Source organism: Bactrocera oleae, chromosome 4 (assembly GCF_042242935.1).
Source record: "Bactrocera oleae isolate idBacOlea1 chromosome 4, idBacOlea1, whole genome shotgun sequence".
Classification (NCBI taxonomy): domain Eukaryota; kingdom Metazoa; phylum Arthropoda; class Insecta; order Diptera; family Tephritidae; genus Bactrocera; species Bactrocera oleae.
The window spans coordinates 8,679,165-8,699,284 of NC_091538.1; the positions used below are offsets into that span (position 1 = coordinate 8,679,165).

General features: G+C 32.0%; 1 protein-coding gene across 11 annotated transcripts in view; it reads right to left on the reverse strand.

The window, feature by feature from the left end:
- cnn (phosphodiesterase 4D interacting protein centrosomin) overlaps nt 1–20,120 on the reverse strand; it is a 47,555-nt gene that overhangs the window by 19,242 nt on the left and 8,193 nt on the right. For 6 of the 11 annotated variants that reach the window (XM_070109256.1, XM_070109255.1, XM_070109251.1 and 3 more), the window contains exon 2: nt 9,143–9,700. The exons of the other annotated variants lie outside the window; for them this stretch is intronic. In XM_070109256.1, coding sequence (XP_069965357.1) covers nt 9,143–9,225 — 83 coding nt within the window. In that variant the 5' untranslated portion in view covers nt 9,226–9,700. The remainder of the gene's footprint in view (nt 1–9,142; nt 9,701–20,120) is intronic. 11 annotated transcript variants of the gene reach the window in all.

Sequence of the window (20,120 nt, forward strand, 5' to 3'; positions counted from 1 at the left end):
TTCAATTTTGGTATTTATTTATTTTACTTTATCGAGAGTATTTTACTTTTGAAGAGCCTACTGAGTACAAAACAGAACTTGTTATCAAGAATACTTCGATGGTATATTTCAATTGATAAAGGTTCCAATGTTGGTTCGGAACTTTAAGGTTGTGAATATTACATATCCTTGGGAACCTAGTCGCTAATGTTTTGACTGTTTCGACTTCAAAAGAGACAGATTTTGTTCTCACATTGTTCAATACCAGATATACATATGTATGTATTTGTCTATTTAGGTATTCCAAATTAAATGAGATAGAACTAAAGGCACTTTTTTAGAAAGGATTATACTTTGAGAATTGTAATGGGATCCCACACTAAACATGAAAACATCATCTATATTAAACGATTAACGATTCTGTTAGTGGTAGTTAAAGGGTGTAAAAGTTGATTTTAAAGTCGCTGAGGAGCAAGAAAGCATCGATGAGGTATGGGAATATTGGATAGGTTTTGTTATATTAAAAAGAATGATGCCGTGACAAAAGTCAATAAGAATCTTACTTGAAAAACTAAAAATAAGGTCCGTTGTGTTGCATGAAACTCCTAAGTATTCACCATCAAGACGCTCATAGATCGACAAAGCGTTTAGTGTCTGTTACAAATTTGTTGAAATGTTTATAGATATTACCGACCAGTATAACCTAACCTAACCAATTGATATCAACAACATTCATTACTTTGTCGACATAAAATCTTAAGAAAACTCAGTACATTTATCAAGCTCCAAACATATACATCCTCTATATTTTGACTGGATTTTAAGAGCGCTTCGAAAAGTGAAACGAAGTTCTTTTTCACGTGGCCTGCACCAAAACAATGCTGCTTGAGCAAACCTTTCATTTGCTATTAATTTTTCGGAAACTATATAATTTTTTTTTCAACAATATATCCTACAAATCGCAAATTTATAGCGTATTTTTGTCTTCTCAATAGTCAAATTGAACAGTAAATATATTTTGTATACAATTTGAAGACAAAATCTTACAACTAATTGATTCTTTAGGCATTTAGCGCATTCCAAAACGTTTAAATAGGATAGACAACCGATTTTCCGCCTCACAGATTTAAATCAGTTTGTTACATGCCTCATTTCAGGTTCTCAGATGTAAACATCACTAAATGCAGCTATAATACTTGAAAACTCGATCGTGCATAGTTTGGTGTGTTCTTTTGAAACTCGGTAGCTTAGCCTAGTAACAGCTGTTGCACCATAAAGAGAAGTTCTATTTGAAAAGTTTACTTCATTTCACAATGGTTTATTTTTCATATTTTTCAATAATATATATAGAAAACTGATAGATTATACACATTATAATTACGATTGTCATGCAGAGATGAGTTCTATCCTTACAACCATATCTTATTTATTGTTTTTGGTTACGTATGACAGCTGCAAAAGTGATACTAACCAACAACAAACTTGACACATGTTATATTACAACTGCAAAATAGCTTTCTTTTAATAAAATATTATTAAGAACAACTTTTCGAAAGTTTTGTTAACTCAATATGATTCCTTTATTTTAATTTAAGTGGTATTTATAGTGAAATATTGTCAATAATTTCGCATTTCCATATATGGAAAATGAGGTTATAAAATATGTCCTCATATTTTAGCATTTTAAATGGCATGTCATCAATTTATGGCTAAGCTATATAGGGAAATTTGTGCAAATTATCAAATAAATGATTTTTTTTTCTGCAAACATGCTAAATTATTTTGGAATGATCAAAGGTAAACGCCAAGCAACACCCACAATCGCCTAATTGTTAAGTGAAGCCGAGCAACAAGCTCCCACAGCCAAGCCTTTACATCTCCAATTTGCGTATATGTACATATGTATATATTATTATTTGTAACATTCTACAGTCTGTTTCTTTTTTCCTGCAAATGTCGTCATAAAGTAACCAGCATGGAAATGTCAAATGCGGGTGAGCGCCCGCCATTCTCCCTGTCAACTAACATATTCAAATGTAGATCAGCCGTCTGTCTGTGAGTTCAATGCACGCAATGATGCGTAACATTCAATTTCGTTCATAGCATACAAATAATATAGACGAAATGCATGTTTTTTCGTTTTTTTTTCTTTTTGTTTCTTAGCTGCGTTTTAGTCAATGGTAGAAGGTGACTGTGACTACGTTCTATGTATTTGAACGCCACGATTTATAAATAAATAAATAAAATTACGCAGAGTTGTCAATACGTACATACATATGTATGTATATCTAAAGGAAGAAGCGAAAAATGGGAGACTGACACGCTAGACGCTGAGCGCAACTCGTAGTTATGCACATCAGACGGCGGAGTATCAAATAGACATCAATCAGAATGAAGACAAATATACACATCTCTTGTTACACCAACCCACAAAGACGAAATGGGAGAGAATGTAGCTGCTTTAACGCCATAGATGTTATACCTCTCATAAATAAAAGAAAACTTAAAATAAATCAAATACTTAAAATAGATAAAGAAAATTTAGGAGTATAGTGTTTAACAATCTATATAGATTTTCCAAATATTTTTTTATTTGAAATATCCTTATATCCCGTACCTAATACCAATGTTATAGTCGACTGTTTTAAATGATTTTCACTGTCCAATTTTAAGACACAGTAAGTGTCACAAAGTTTTACAAAATATCGTGTTTTTGGCTACCAGAAATAGGAAAGGTTACAGAACGAAATCTCACAACTAAACAATCGTGCGATCTATGTTATTGTCGACCTAGCTTAATGATTATCATGATCCACCTATAAGTCATGATAAGTAAATGATTTACAGAATTTCGTGTATATATATATATTGTATATATGTACCTGCTATATTTTAGAGGTTACAAGTCGAAACCTTATAATATATTATCTATAATAACGGTTGTATGAGCGCTATATGTTGTAGACGTGTGATCATTGTGCATTTCGCTATCTAATCTATTGTCATGATTAGTAAATATTTCAACAAAATTTATGTTCTTAGGCCTCAAACAAAAAGCATTGTAACAAAATATTAAGTCAGAACTGTTAGCTGAAAATAGACCACCATAACATATGTTATGATATAGTTGTACGAACATGATGTGGTTTACTATCAACATGCAATTTATGATTAGAAATAGCATACAATTTCCTTTTCTTAGTCAGTTAGTTAATTGGAAAAGTTATTTTTAAAGTATTTTGTCTTAAGGATCCGTGAATACTTAATTTTTACCGACTCCATCATTCAGTGTACAAATTATCAGTTCAGCATATGCAAATAGGAGAGTTTAAATCTAGTGTGGCAGCCTACGAAAAGGCGGCCTTCTGCGTGGATGAAACCTACGAACACAATATTCTAACTCGTAGATATTGTCCATGGTATGACCTACGGTCGACAAAAATCACAATTTTACAAAATGGCGGAGTTTAAAACAAATATTGAATTTTACACAAAATGTTGATCGTTTTTAGCCTAAAGCTTAAGAAAATGGTAGGTCATTGTATGGAGAATTATATGAAGAACATGTCGATAATGTTCGGATTCGAGAATAATACGTTTGAAGATAAATTGTTGGAGCTAGATTCACGGCTACACTTTAGAAGACTGTAACTCAAAAACTATTTGAAATAACGCTATATAATTTTAGTATGCTATTTTTAAAGTAAATTTTATTTTTTTAATTTCACAGTAGTTGTGCTAATTAACCAATTTTCCTGATAAATTCACTATAATATCGAAGTGTTTATAATTTTATCTTCATGCATTAACGAGCTATCAATCCAAAATTTTGACAGACCTGATTCTCTGACGCCTGAATTGCTAGAGAAGTTGTTTAGGGTCTTATACTTCAAAAATAAGGGTTCATGAAGGGTATAATTATACTGAAAAAAAGAAAGAAGCAAAATAGGAAAATATAAATAAAGTAGAAATTATATATAATATATTTGTATGTAGAGTAAAGAGAGAAGTATAACTGATGGAAAGAAAGCATGTTTAAAGCAAATCATCAGATACTATAATGTTGATAGATATTTACACACATATGTATATATATAAACATAAATATGTACGCTGCTACACCATAAGCATCAACATTTCTTGTGGTTTTGGTGGACCGCCACTTTCGACGTTAAAGGAGCACGCACAAACAATATGCCACCGACACAATCGAATGTAATGAGGTGTTAAGCGATTTGACGCTTGCCATAAATCCTTATATGTTGAATCGAACAAGCCAAAAGTGTAAACTAAACAACCACAAAAGCTAGCAAATGCAAACAAAAAGTCAAATGAAAGAGGAACAACACTTGTTTACGCTTGACGCTTTCGGCCGGTACAAGATGAGCCAAAAAGCCCAACAAGCAGTCAAATGCCCTGCTGCAAGCGCACTATGATGAGCCAATAATATTGTGTATACAATCAAATTGAACATGCACACATGTTGTATACATATGTACCTATCAAATGAATAAATCGCTAGCAAATAAATTGGCTAAACGGCAGGAGGCAAACGGCAACGATTGGTGGTTTGTGTAGAGATTTTGCTTTATTTCTTTGGTTTTTTTTTTAAATTAAATTTTTTTTTCAGAATTTTTTAAATTTTTTTTTCAGAATTTTTTAAGTTTTTTTTTCTAATTTTTAAAATTTTCTAAAATTTTTTTTCCAATGTTTTTTCCGCTTTTGTTTACATTGCATTTTATGTTATGCTTGCAACAAGTGCAGCATATTTCTTTGCAATTGCATTTTTTGAGCGTTAAGTGATGTTCCACCGCACTTTATGGCCACATTGATTAGTTCGAACTTTTACCAAAGCAAACTAGTGACCCAATAAATTGCATCAAATATTTATGTAGGAAATGCATTATTATTTCAGCTTTTACTTTGATGTGGTAACATGAATGCATCAAAAGCATTGCGGTTGTCTATATCAAGGATTTAACTGTGCTACAAATTTCATTTGAAAGGCGAATTACTCAATGCAAAACAAAACTGACAGTTTACATAATTTAAAACATACTTACGGCATCAGTTTAAATTTATTTGTTTTAATTTGTATATGTGTTTTCATTTATAAACAACACTGATTGATTCTTTGTGTAATTATTTGGTTCCAGTAGAAGTTTTCAAAAACGATTTTCTATAAGAAGTGTACTTGGTGCGGTTGTCTATGGAGTTTAGAACACAATAAATATCATGTTCCGACTTCAGAACAGGAGCGGTTGGAACAATTTCTTTGATCAAATATTTCTTTAGTCCAACCAGGGGTGCAGATTTCATGACATATGCCGTCTAAATGTTGATACTTTTTTTGTGGAATTTTGAAAATTATTTTTTCTTTTCAAAGTATATGTATTAGTTGAATTTCTTCTGATTTTGACACCGTCCATTATTTTGCACCATAAATGATATCTTTAATTTTGGTATTTATTTACTTTACTTTATCGAGAGTATTTTACTTTTGAAGAGCCTACTGAGTACAAAACAGAACTTGTTATCAAGAATACTTCGATGGGTTATTTCAATTGATAAAGGTTTCAATGTTGGTTCAGAACTTTAAAGTTGTGAATATTACATATCCTTGGGAGCCTAGTCGCTAATGTTTTGACTGTTTGACTTCAAAAGAGACAGATTTTGTTCTCACATTGTTCAATACCAGATATATGTATGTATTTGTCTATTTGAGTGTTCCAAATTAAATGAGATAGAACTAAAGGCACTTCTTTAGAAAGGATTATACTTTGAGAATTGTAATGGGATCCCACACTAAACATGAAAACATCATCTATATTAAACGATTAACGATTCTGTTAGTGGTAGTTAAAGGGTGTAAAAGTTGATTTTAAAGTCGCTGAGGAGCAAGAAAGCATCGATGAGGTATGGGAATATTGGATAGGTTTTGTTATATTAAAAAGGGTGATGCCGTGCCAAAAGCAAAAAAGAATCTCACTTGTACAGCTAAAAATAAGGTCCATTGTGTTACCTAAAACTCCTAAGTATTCACCATCAAGACGCTCATAGATCGACAAAGCGTTTAGTGTCTGTTATAAATTTGTTGAAATGTTTATAGATATTACCGGCCAGTATAACCTAACCTAACCTATTGATATCAACAACATTCATTACTTTGTCGACATAAAATCTTAAGAAAACTCAGTACATTTATCAAGCTCCAAACATATACATAGATCCCTAAGCAATAATACTGCTTTTTTTTTTAGAATTTTTAAGTATTACCAAACAATATTTATGTCGAAATTACACACTCTTTATACTCATAACTACAATATATGTGTAGTTATTTATTTGCAAATTATTGCATTATCAGCAGCACAAAGACCCGCGAGATACTTGTAAGTATTTTTAGCAAAAAAAACAACAACAAACGAACACATATAACAATATTACAATAAAAGATGATAAAGACGGTCGAGCGCAGTTTAAGAGTATTTGAGATAAATTGAAGACATTTTAATGCACTTTGAAGCCATTTATTATAATCTAAAGAAAATAATTATTAAAGAAGTGAAGAAAACATGCGCGACCGATCAAAATACAAATGTACAATATATACATAATATGATGAATACATAGAATATGTAAAATTCTATCCCTATCCCACTCAATAGATCCACTACAGGCACATGGGAAAGGGATGGTGGTGGTGCTGCAAGTCACACAAAGGAGGATGTTGTGCAGATATAATTTTCTTCCTACATTTCTTTTCACTTCTTTTGATCAAAAGTGCACGATTATTCACTTAGTTTATATAATTTTTATGGCTTCACAAAGGAAAAATTCAGTTTAACCAGAAAAACAACTATTTATAAAGTTATTATGATTCAATGAAAGGTGAAGTGGGCGCAAGAAATGTCTCGCACACCCACATACACACATACGCGTGTCAATGAGCGTATGTTCGAATATGAAAGCATTGCGAGTGCCACAAGAAAAAAGTGCGCACGTGTTGCCCCGCACGCGTATTGCACCAATAAGGAGTTACTTTGTGGTTTATGGCAACTTACTGCATCTATATACACAGATATAAACTTACATATGTTTGTATTCACAAAAGCAGCCATGGGCAAGTAGGGCAAACTGCAGTTGCTTTTACTATGCAATAAACCGTTAAAAGTGCATTTCAAGTTAAGGCAGTTCCTTTTCCTACTTTTATTGTGTTGTTAAAACAGACAATTTGTACATGATTTGCAAATCAATAGAAAATATTAATAAAGATTATTTTTTGTCAAAATACATACAAATTATTTTTTGTAAATGCATAAACATTAGTTGAGCGGGTTTTGTGTAATAAAATGCTTGTTAGAAAATGTTGCAAGACATAATTATTATCAGAAGGCTTTCTAAGATAATATAATATTGAATATAATTGTAATTATTTATTTTGAATTTATTTATTTTCATTTTTTTTTTTTCAACATTTATTATATATTATTTATTTCTAAATAATTATAAACAATTTTCCCACAAAAAATGGGAATTATTTTAAAAATGTATGCACTAAAATATGTACATGAAAATTTTTATATGAGCGAGGATTAATTATTTTTGAAAGTTATTTTTTAAATATAATATTATTTTCCAAGACATTTTACATTACAATTTATTTTATTTTTCTTTCAAAATAATTCTAATAAATTTTTTCCTAAAAAATATCTTTTAAGATTTAGGCAATAAAATACATGAAAAATTTTATAGGAGCGATGATTAATAATAAAGTTCTATTTTTTTCCAAGTTTTAATAAAAAATTTTTCTATTTAATTCTAAACTATTTTTTCCTAAAAAATTTAATTTAATTATTATAATTTAATTTTGGAAGATATTTTCTTTTCAAAGTTTTTTTCCAAGATTTATTTTTTTTTTTTTGTTTTTCTAAATAATTTATTCCTTAAAAAAATTTCTTTCAAGACTTTATGCAATAAAATGCATGGATATTTTTATAGGAGCAATGTTTGTTTATAAATTTTAAAAGTTAATTAATTTTTTTTACAAGTTGTATTGTATGTGTATATTTTTTTCTTAATATTTTATCTAAATAATATACAATTTCTGGAAAAATTCTTTTAGGAATTTATGCAATAAAATACACGAAAATAATTAACGGACCGATGAGACAGTATCACTTTGATTCAAGTAATCTTATGTTGATTTGAAAAGAAAATTAACGAATAAAAATAAAATTTCAAATAGAACAAAATTTAAAAAAAAATAAAATACTTAAAAATAAATAACTAAAAAAAAACAAAAAAAATAGAATACTATTATTTTAACTTCAATATTTTAATAAGATTTTTAGGAATTTATGCAATAAAATACACGAAATTAACGGACCGATGCTATCACTTTGATCCGAGTAATGTCATATTAACTTAAAAAGAAAAAAATAAATAAACAAAAATAAAAGAAAAATTAATAATAAATGAAAATTGAAAAACAAAAAATTTAAAAACACATAAAAGAAAAAATAAATGAATTAAAATTTTATTATTTTAAGCAGAAGAATCTCGGCCAATCATGCTTTTTCGTAGACCCTCCTGGAGTTCGGTTACGGGATCTTGGGAAACTGCAACCAAATTAACGAAAATTGCGTTTTTTCTGACTTCAAAGTGGATATAACGTCTTAAAATGTTTGAATTGCTGTTTATTTGGGGACAACTCGAAATATTTGGTTTAAATTATTTTCTGAAATTTTAAAAACGGCATGTAACAACTTTTTTTTTACATTTACAAAATTTGAAGACGTATATGGTTATTCCTTTATAAATTTGATTACAAAAATGACATTAAACAAGTTTTTATAACTATTTTATTACTTAATTGATTTACACATCATTTGGTTTCATATAAATATTCATAAATATAAAAAAAATATACTTCCGTTACATGTATTTTTCAATAACATTTTAAGTGCAAAAGTTCTAGCCAATGCTTGATTAATTTCCCCCTAATATTTTATTGCTTCGTTGAAAAAGTGGCAACGCATGCATTTTATGGGTGTACAAAATGCTACGGAAATGGCCATAAACAAGTTAGTACATAAGGAAAATAAATGTATTTTTAGTACAGTATTTAACAGTTTAGCAGAGAGTGCGAAGTTGTGCTTACCAAAAAGCGCCAAAGGAGTAGCGTTTCTGCGGCGTTGAGTGACTGGTGCTGTTCAATGAATGCGTACGAAATATGCCCGACATTTTTGGTGAATTTTGTCGACTTTTTCTTTTTTTAAATATTTTTTTTATGTTTAATTTGTGTTGTTCGTTTTGGTGTTATATTCTAATTTTGGTTAAAGATCTTTGGTTTCGTTACTTTTTACTTTTTTGGTTGTTGTAGTTTTGTATTTATGTAATACGTTTTGGCACATTACGTTGTTGTAGTCCATAGATGGCACAAATATTTTTGAGTTTTATATACTTTTTTTTAGTTTTTTTTTTGTGTGATTTAAGTATATCGTATTGTTGTTGTTTGTTTTTTTACGTTTTACATTATCAGTGCTCTATTTATTTTATCTTTGTGTTATTTATTTTTTGTTCAGTCTTCTTTGGTTTTGAATTTGTTTAATCATATTGGTAGCGTTTATATATCCATATTATCGACGTCCGTTCCGCGTTATGCTGATAAGCGCGCTGCTATCTAAACAAAAAGACGTCACGCTGACAAACCCTTTTCCTGCAGCGTTTCGTGTTAAAATTTATTAATCAATTTGTATATATTTTTTAATGTGAATTTTTTGTTTATTATTATGCTGATGACTCGTTGCAAGTAATAAAAGTTTCAGACCTACAGGCATGCACATACTCAAACACACACATAGACACACCGTTCCAAGTTCTATTCACACATCAAAAGCCATGCGCATGCAAGATACGTTGAGGAATTATAGTGAAAAAATATAATATATATTAGAAACAAGAAAAAACGTTAGCTTATGCTATAATGGTCCGCTCTTAATTATTATTTCAAAGATTGCCAAATGTAGTGAAGATATCTTGCCAAATCAAAAAGTTGTCCATACAATGACTTGGTTTTGTTCACTAAATTTGTATGACAGCTAAAGGCTATAGTGGTCCGATCTGAAAAATTTGTTCGGATATTGAAACCCTACTCTTGGACAATAATTTATACCGAATTACGTAAAGATAATTTGTCAAATAAAAACAATTTCCATACAGAAACTTGATTTTGATCACCCAGTTTGTAAGGCATCTATATGATATAGTGGTTCGATCTGAACAATATGTTCGAAGATTACGGCATTGCCTTGAACAATAATATGATATAGTGGTTCGATCTGAACAATATGTTCGAAGATTATGGCATTGCCTTGGACAATAATCTATGCCCAATTTCGTGAAGATAGCTCGTCAAATGAAAGAGTTTTCCATACAAACACTTGATTGTGATCGCTCAGTTTGTATGACAGCTATATGCTATAGTCGTCCGATATCGGCGTTTGCGACTCATGAACGGTTTTTTGGAAAGAAAAGGACGTGTGCGAAATTTCAGATCGATATCTCAAGAACTGAACAACTAGTTCGTGTATATACATATGTATATGTATACTTTATAGAATCTGCGACGTTTCCTTCTGGGTGTTACAAATTTCGTGGCAAACTTAATATACGCTATCCAGAGTATAAAAAGAAAAATATTAGAAAAAAGTGGTAGCAGCAAGATAAAAGCAAATCCTCTGCGTAACATCAAATGAGGCCACCAAAAGTTCCGAAATTTGAATTGCCGCCAAAATTTCTTTTGCCCTTCTTTTCGCCGACTATAAAAAGCACTGTTGCGATAAACAAACGGGACTCCTTTAAATGTTTATTGCGATTTTTTTCTAGTACGTACGTTCATGTTTTTAGTTCTAAAATAACTAAAGTAGCGCCAGCTCAGGCGCGCGCCTCACGCAATGAGTCACTTGCTCCTAGCGCTGAGTTGTTGTAAAGCCGTGCAAAATAGCCTACAGTTGCATGCATCAGCAATATTATTTTATAGTCGATATATTTTATTTTTGTTTTACTCTCGCTGTTGCACTTGTTGTTGTTGCATTTATTTTCGCCACAACGCCGGCGAGATTCACCTGTGCCGAAAATGGGGCGAATGGGGTAGGAGCAAGTTGGAGCGCTGTCGTGTAGTTGTTAATGGATATGTTTGCAAAAACAAAAAACAAAAAAAAATGAAGAGAAAAGCTGCAAACTCAAAGAGAGAGAGTCACCTAAAAATACGTTGGTGAACGTTTGCTGTGTGTAAATTAATGAACGAATTTCGAAATGATTTATTTACAACTCGCTGTGAACTTTGCAGTCAGAGGGGCAGCTGGTCAACGTAAAAAAGCAACAAAAAGCAATTATAGCACCATTAAAGGGGAGAACAAAGAATTGGTAATTTTGGATAAAAACATTTTTCTTATGAAATACAAATCTCAAGTCATTTTGTTTTTAGGTTATGTCTGTTTGAGATCAGTTGATAAACTATTCTTAGTAATATTAGTTCTTAGTCGGCTAGTGAAAAGATGTTTTCTTTTCCAACGCACTCCCTTATTTTTACGATTTTATATGCCTAAGTTCTTAGAGAGAAAATAGAAGGCGTCAATATAAATTATATCAATGAACGATGTGGATCTTATAAAATACATAAGCAACCGCAATTGGTTTCAGAGCTCATGAATCACAATATTTTACATGAATTCGTCAGCGAAATATTAATTCTCTTTGTTTATTTGCATAACAAATTTATCGGGAAGCACACACCTTTCTTATTTTATTCAAATTTTAAAATAAAAGTTTCCGTTGAACCTAGTATATAATTATTATGTTGACCATTTCGGTTAAGCCACAAGTTTAGTTAAAATATAATATTAATGCTTATGTAAAATAATAATATGATGTAGACGAGGGGAGCGTTGAGAATTCAATTCCGCGAAACGACTTTCGGATGATGGCGATCAGAATCAGGAGGTATCGGTGTCCAATAGTTGTCAACGAACAGTTGCGCGTAAGATCGCTACCTTGTCGAATCAGGTATGTATGTGAATGTTGATGTGGCGCTCAGGCCCGTAGACGATAAGCGAAATGATGTATAGCGAATGCGTGTAGAAGCGATGAAAAATTTTACTGACCCTATTTATTCGATTTAAGAAAAGATTCTGACTGAGGAATCACAACAAAATCCAAGCATTTCTGGTGAAGAAAAGTCTGTCGTAGGAAATCTGTCGTGTCGACGGTCAGCAAGGTTTGCTATGTGTTTGGTGGTATTGAAAGGGAATCATCTACTATGAGCTACTCCCCTACGGCCAAACTCTTAATTTGGAGTTGTATTGTCAACAGTTGGCCCGTCTGAAAGAAGCAATTGCCCAAAAGCAGCCAGCTTTAACCAATAGGAGAGGTATTGTGTTCCATTAGGACAACGGCCAGGTCACATACGTCGATGGTGACATGTCAGAAGCTCTGGGAGCTTAGTTTGGAGGTTCTTATGCTTCTACCCTATAGTCCGGGCCTGACAACAAGTGATTACTAATTGTTTCTGTCTACGGTGAATGCTGGTGAAAAATTCTAGAGAAGCTTCTGGAAATCGACTGTCTTTTGTTTCTGTTTCCGACAATAGGGACGAAGGTTTCTATGAAATTGGCAGATGGAATCATTGATCTATAGTTCTTTAAAAGTGAAGTTTGCCATAAAGCTACAGTCAATCGGGAATGCTATAGTGCCTTGATTAATGACTTTTTCGTGCCTGAATCGGGGGATGTTGATGTAGACGACCTTTGGTTCCATTAAGACGGAACGGAAACGAACGGTAGGAAACTTTTGTGGCATGGCCTCCAGGATCGTGGATTATTTTTTATGGACAGATAAGCCCGAGATGATTAACGCATTGAAATAGAAAATTTGGCGCAATTGCTGGAATTTATTCGAGCCACCCGCGGCCGTGACTTGTCCGAAATCATTTTCAAAACATAACCGCAAACCTTTAACTATATAATAATGCTAGAATCTTGGCCATAACATCAAATTATATGCGTTTTATTTCATCTTGGAAACCACATGCTTAAAGAAAGCCCCCATATATAGTAATAATTAGAAGGTTTTAGGGCGCTGATTTGAGTATGAGAAGATTTAGAGTTTCACTATTGAACTGTATTAAAGTAAACGAACTATAATGAGAAATGAATAGTAAAAAATTTTGCAATAAAAAATAATTGGAAAGAATTAAAAAATATAGGCATTAAACACAAATTTGTGCATGTATTTTTAAACGTGGCAGCCCAAGCAACGTCACGATAAAAATATTGACACAGTTCTGCAACAAATAGCGACAAATGAAAAACTCATTGCAATGTGTCTTTAGAAACAGTCAAAAAAAAAGTGCAACAGACTAAAAATGACAGGCACAAAAATCCAAATAATGGGAACTCACATTTTACACAGCCGAGCGCGTACGCTTCGAAGATGACGTCTGACGGCGCTGGGAAATGCGCTACTTAATGCGAGCGTCAACGTAACAAATTGCCTAAAAATATAATATTATGTGAAAAGTGCGTGCCTACAGCTCTACATATCTACGTATGTGTTGTTGCACAAAAAATACAAACGTTTTGAGCACAAATTTTATATTTAGAAATTAGCAAACTTATGTTTATGCACAAAATTTGCGCTAAAAAATCTAAAAACGCGTACAAATCACCACATAACGCCAAGCAACAAACAACCGATAAATGCGAAAGTGTGAAAATTAATAAAGAGATTAAATGGATAAAACGAAAATAGAAGGCAAAAGTCGAATTACTTGCGAGCGACTGAAGTAGCGCTTTTGTTTTGACAACTCGCTGAAATAACTATGGCAACGACAAAAGGACTAACTGCAACTCATTTGTGTACGTACAGTTATGTTTACAAAAACAGCAGTGATTATTTAGGAATGCGGAGGTCGCAATACAGCCTACGTTAACGGAACTGACTCGAATATATATAGTATACCACAATTATTGGATGGAACAGAGTAATATAAAAATCGCCATTAAAAATCAAAGATCGATCGTATAAGGGGAAAAATAAGGAATTGGGTTTTTTCCATTCCTGAATCATGAAAAATTAAAAACAATTTATTGGTATGAAAAAAAGATGGTGACTTTTTTGGGAAAACTTTGTGAAAAATGATTCTTCTAGAATAATACTTTTTTTATATGAGAAAACTTTAAGCAGAAACATTTTTTTAACCGCCAAATACTCTTTTTCGGAGGTCCTCCTGAAGAATGGCCAGGGGATTAAGGCAATCCAAAATTACTCAAAATAAATCGGCAATTTTTAAAGTATATTAAATTCTGTAAATTTTGTTTTATATTTTTTTTTATTAAAAAAAAAGTTGAATTAAAAAGTCACCTTCTTTTTCTTGAAAATAGATATAACCACTTAAGTTCTATATATAGGCCGTCCACCATTGTATGCCAAGCATATATTTCAATCTGAAAACAGGATTTTAAATGAAATCGCTATTATCATTGCTATCCCAACTCGCACTGCTATTAGTATGCACCTGACTGTATTTATGCCACATATCGATCTATGGCAATTTACTTATGCGCTGTTAACAAAATTATTAGGCGCATGCAACAAGTTGACGCAGTGCAGGCAACAACAGCAATTGCACCAAAGTTAGCGCAACTTAATGCAGTTATCTCTGGAGCAACTGGCGGTAAGCGTTTAATTAAGTAGCTGCGAAGGTGTGAACAAGTTAACAAAACATTGGAGATTTCCAGTTTTCCATTTTACAACTGAGCAAGGCTGTTATTGTGCGTATTGTTGTTGCTCTTGCGCACAGGTGTAATATTCGCTTGGCATACGAGTAATTAGCGCGTTGCACCCTGAGGTGTTAGATTTTGTTGCAAACAATAATAAAAATATCAGTGAACTAGCTGCACCTGCTGCTTAAGCTCAATTGCCAATGCAATGTCGGCGGTGTTAATTGGCGCGGCAACGGCGTCACTTGGAAATTGATAACAATGCCGTCGAATTTAGTAATGAGCATGCATTACAAACGAGATTAGGTGCAATCAAGCCTCCCACTTGGCGCTTTGTGATATTGTAAAACAACTTGCAAGCGATTGAAGTTGGAAAACGAGAGAAAATAAGCAGGCGTGTGGGGTTGCGAGAAATTTTTCCGTATGCTTCAATGTGAAAACTGTTATGAGGTGTAAAAATATTGATTAGGCGCTTGAAACAAGCGGAAAAAGAAAAACAAAACAAAAAATTACAAAAATAATTGCATAAAAATTAGGTGCTCATATGCAGCGGATTATCTGCGCGGGTTGTTGAAAATAGCTAGGTGAAAAACTGAAGTTGAGCATGAAATAAAAATATTTAAATAAAAGAATTTCAATTGCAATCAAGTGCTAAAATGTTTAACGAAATGCTTTTAGGTTATATGTGTGAAGAAAATATATATTACCGTTATTTTAATCGCATTTTATGTTGTGCAAAGTATTTTATTAAAGAAAACTATTAAACTATTTTAGGTCAAAAATTTTATTGGAGCCATTTATAGTAAAAAGAAATCCATTCTTTTTATATTAAATTGAAGGTTTTATATTATTATTTAGCATATTTGGAATTATCGAATCCTGGCTTGGCCACCTTTTCCGCCGGCTCACCGCGGCCAACCAACTTTATTGTTTATAATGCAATTATTTTATCGATATTTTTGGACATGGTACATCTTTGACATCTTACATTATAAGTACGGAATCGACGAAACTGGGAGATCCGGTAGCTCGGTTGGGAGGCCCTTATGCATCCATCTTATAGGCCGAACTTGGCACTAAGTGACTACTAACTGTTGTAATAAATTTATTTTTATTAACCTTATATAACAGAAGTTTAAGCGCAGAGTTTTGACTGCTTTGCGCGCATCACAGTTCCTGACATTCACAGCGTTCTGTCATAACTCAACTAGCAATGAGGCCATCTGGGATCAAATAAAAAGAGTCACTTGATTATATTTAATATAGTTACGCAATTTTGCATTGAATTTTGAAAAAAGAAATTTATTTCTGTATTAACACAGAAATGTGTGATTTAAATAAAATTCTTCTATTTTTTAAAATGATTTAAAAATGTATTAAATTTTCAATACAAAATATCGATTTTTTTTTGCTTCATTAATTTCAATATTTACCCATGAAATAAAACATATCCATTAATAAATGCATTCTTGGCACGCCGCAATATTAAAACACAAGTGAACTTTGCCGTTTAAGTGCTACAACAACAATCGAACTGTGTTAAAAACTTTCCATTTCATTAAAATCACGAAATTTTCAACTCAATTACATTCCGCGCGCCAATTGTGTGGGTGTAACAGCAATTAATTGAATTCCTCTAACGATTACAGATTTGTTTGTGAAAAAAGTTTTGAAGCCACTTAATTGCGTATGAGTGTAATGAATCTATGTATAATTATTTACCGCCAGTAGTTTAACCATAAATGGTTTTTATTTTCGTTTAAGCGCAAAAAATTGCTCGTATTTTTCAAATACTCGTCTATATATATGTAATTTTTTCGTTTTTGCCTTTTTTGTTGTGATTTATTTTTGCGACGAAATGCAGTTAATTACGTTTTGAAAATCAATGCTTGTGAAACGGCAAGCGAAGGGGCGAATTAATCGAATTTAATAGGGGCTACTTTACAAATTTGGTATTATTGCGCAAACAAAGTGCGCCATTTGCGTTTGAACTGAATTTGAAGTAGCAGTGAAAACAACAAAAACAACTGCGATCGTATTTTAATGTAAACCGTGAAGCATTTCAAATTGCAATGTTCGAATACAATGTCAAAGCATTGTTGTGCCTGGGAAGTAGCGCGCTGATGGTTAGTTTTGTAGTGCTAATGGTGTTGTTGTCTTACTGTGGACATGTGGTTTTGTTGTAAACGTAATGATCTATTAAATTGTATTGATTTAAGTTGTAAATGCTGTATTTGACGTAGCAATTGGAAAATTTATTTGTTTTCATAGATTTTCTATGCGGAAATTAAATATATATAAATCATTCGAAAATTTATTGTGACATTTTTCTAATAAAGGAGAAAAAACAAGAAAAACGTTAATTACGGCTGCACCGAACCTATAGACAGCTAGATGCAATAGAGGCCCGATATCAACAATTCCGACAAATTAGCAGCTTCTTAAGGAAAGAAGAACCTGCGCAAAATTTTAAAACGGTATCTCAAAAACTGAGGGTATAAATATATTGTAACATTTTTGTAATGAAAAAATAGAAAAAACGCATATTAAATTGTGTATAGTTTAAGCAGCTAACGTATCAAAGTCTCACACCTAAGGCAGCCAAGTCGTAACCATACATTATGACATTGAATTATTGAATGAATTAATTTTTTGGAGTCTGCATTTGCCGATTCAATGACCACATAGTTTGTGCGATAATTATTGCAGACTTCTTACCCTACAACATTCTTAATCAGAATGATCAAACTATTATTTTCTAGCATATGTATCTATTATACAAGCATTTCAACTTCCTAGCACTCATTCTTACTACTTCAGTTCTTTCAAAGTGTTATTCTTTAATTAAATAAACGAATCAAACTTATGAACTCATAATATGCGGCAGTTCCCCGTAACGTCTCCACTCTTTATTTTCACTTTACTCATTTAACGCACTTAAATTCTTATATACATTCGTAATTGCCCAAATTTCCTTGGAATTTGCACATTCATATTCGCAAGTGGGCAAAAGAGTGAGCAAGAAAGTTGAAGCAGACAACAAATTCCATGAGCTCTACTGCAGCTTACTGACTGGACTTGACTTGGGTATTGTCACCGCACACAAATATTAAATTAAATCACAGACAGTAAAATACTTAGATATATATTTATATAGATGTATGAAGAACAAAAATTTAATAACAAATATAAATGTGCAATGGAGGCGGTATTTGTTAGAAGGAAGTGTGGAACTAATTACATTATAAAAGATAAGATAAACATAATTTATACAGTCATAATTTAAATAGTTAAATGTCCAATTCTGCGCGTCAAAAAAGTTTGGAAAATGAAAAATATTAGAGTTGGAACGATTAATGTAACGAATGTAGAAACGTTTTCAAGCTCTTTTAGTTATTTCTTCAATAGATATTGTAGAAATAACCTTCAATAAATTCATCTCCTTAAATTCAGTTATTGAACTACAAATTTCCTATCTTATCGACTTTCCATCTACTACTTCTTCCAGCCAATTATTTAAAAGCTCAAAAGTGCCTGCTTGCAAGTAATATTTTATTTAGAGAAATTGTATAGAGCAGGCGACTAAATAAGCTTAAGCAAGAGGTCTCAGATAGAGATTATACTAGAAACAGGACTTTTGGGCCTGCCTTACGAAGCGCAGATGGCATATAATAAAAGAATAAAATATGTTTGGAAAATTTTAAACATATTGGCATACAAAAAAGGTCCTTAATCAAGTCATTATTCAAAGTGATAAATTCAGAGTTTAAGGGGTGAAATAAAGTGAAAAATTAAAAAAAAAAATCGTTTTATTTTTTAATATGCATTTCGATAGGTTATACCTTTAAAAATAACATAATAAAATTTTACAACAATATCTCAAATAGTTTTTGAGTTACAGCATGCAGGCAGCTCTATCAGCTTTTCTTTGAACGCGGTTCTCTCATAACTACATTTTTCAAATTTGCTTGAGTGGTACAAAAGGACTTTATAGCATATGTTGCAGAAATTGATCAATGGGCGTGGCAACGCCCAACTTTAGTTGAAATCCTATATCTCAGGAACTACTTGAGCGATTTCAACAAAATTTGTTGTGTGAGATTACACAAATATACCTACGTCACGTCTACTCTTCATTCAACAAACTTTTCAATTTAAGCTGATTCTTTCATTTTCCAGTATACAAATCAAACATCAATTAAGTTAACAGAACAACACTTTGCACAGTTTAATATAAAGTTTTGCCAACACCTGAAGGTGTTCGGTTACAGTTTTAAAGTTTTGAGTCTTAAATATGTATATCGGCTTCATTTACAAATAGTCAGACTGAGAAGGATTAATTATGAAATAATAAAACTTACAATTCCCAACAGAGAAAACTTTCTCACGTTCTTTTTTTTTTGTCAAAAAAGGCAAAAGAAAGTCTGTCCACTTGTCGCATACAAGACTTCTTATGTAATTATAAGTACGAGTAAACATAATTTATATAAAATTATGCATAAGTTGTACTATTGTACTTAGGTAGATAGTTAGGCTTGTAAGCATATTACTTAACTTCCGTGTATGTTCCATGGTATAGAAATATGTATAAATGTATGAATGTGACATGGAAAGCGGAAGGAAATTACTACTTGACCAAATCATTAGCATTTTCATTATAATTTTTGTCTTCTTTTCTACAAAAATAACCACCCCTGACAACACACACGAGCTCTTCAAAGAAAAAAGTGCATCTCTTGGTGTCACGTACAGAAGTGCTATGTAAATATGTATTGTTGTTGTTTACAAAAGAAACAATATATTTGTGGTCATATTTCAAGCGCAGGTAGCACACACACACATACAAAGAGCCAAGTGTCGAAAAAATGAGGAAAACAATTAAAAAAGGTTTAAGCGCGTACGCAAAACAACACAAATGCATGCAACAACAACAAAGCGCCAAAGAAGCAAACAACAACAAGTAAGATGAGATGAAAAACATATTTGTGCCAAGCAAATTTCAAGGAGCAAACGTTGAACACAGCTAAGCTAACCTTTGCTAACTAAAAGATACATTTAAAAGGTACAACAACACAAACAAAACAAAAGGCAAATAATAAGTAATACAAAGACAAAGAGTACAGCGGAAAAAAAGAACAAAGCCATAATATAAACTAAAAGTATTGAAGATTGAGGAACTGCAAAAAAAATATCATAAAGGCAATCGGATATTGGTGTATATATATACATATGTACACATGTATGTGTGACGTTGGACCAGCCAGGATGCGGCGGTGGCGGCGATGCTCTCATTTCTTTATTAGGAAAATTATGGCCTTCAAATATTATTCGTAGTTCGACAAATGCAGGCATGTGCCG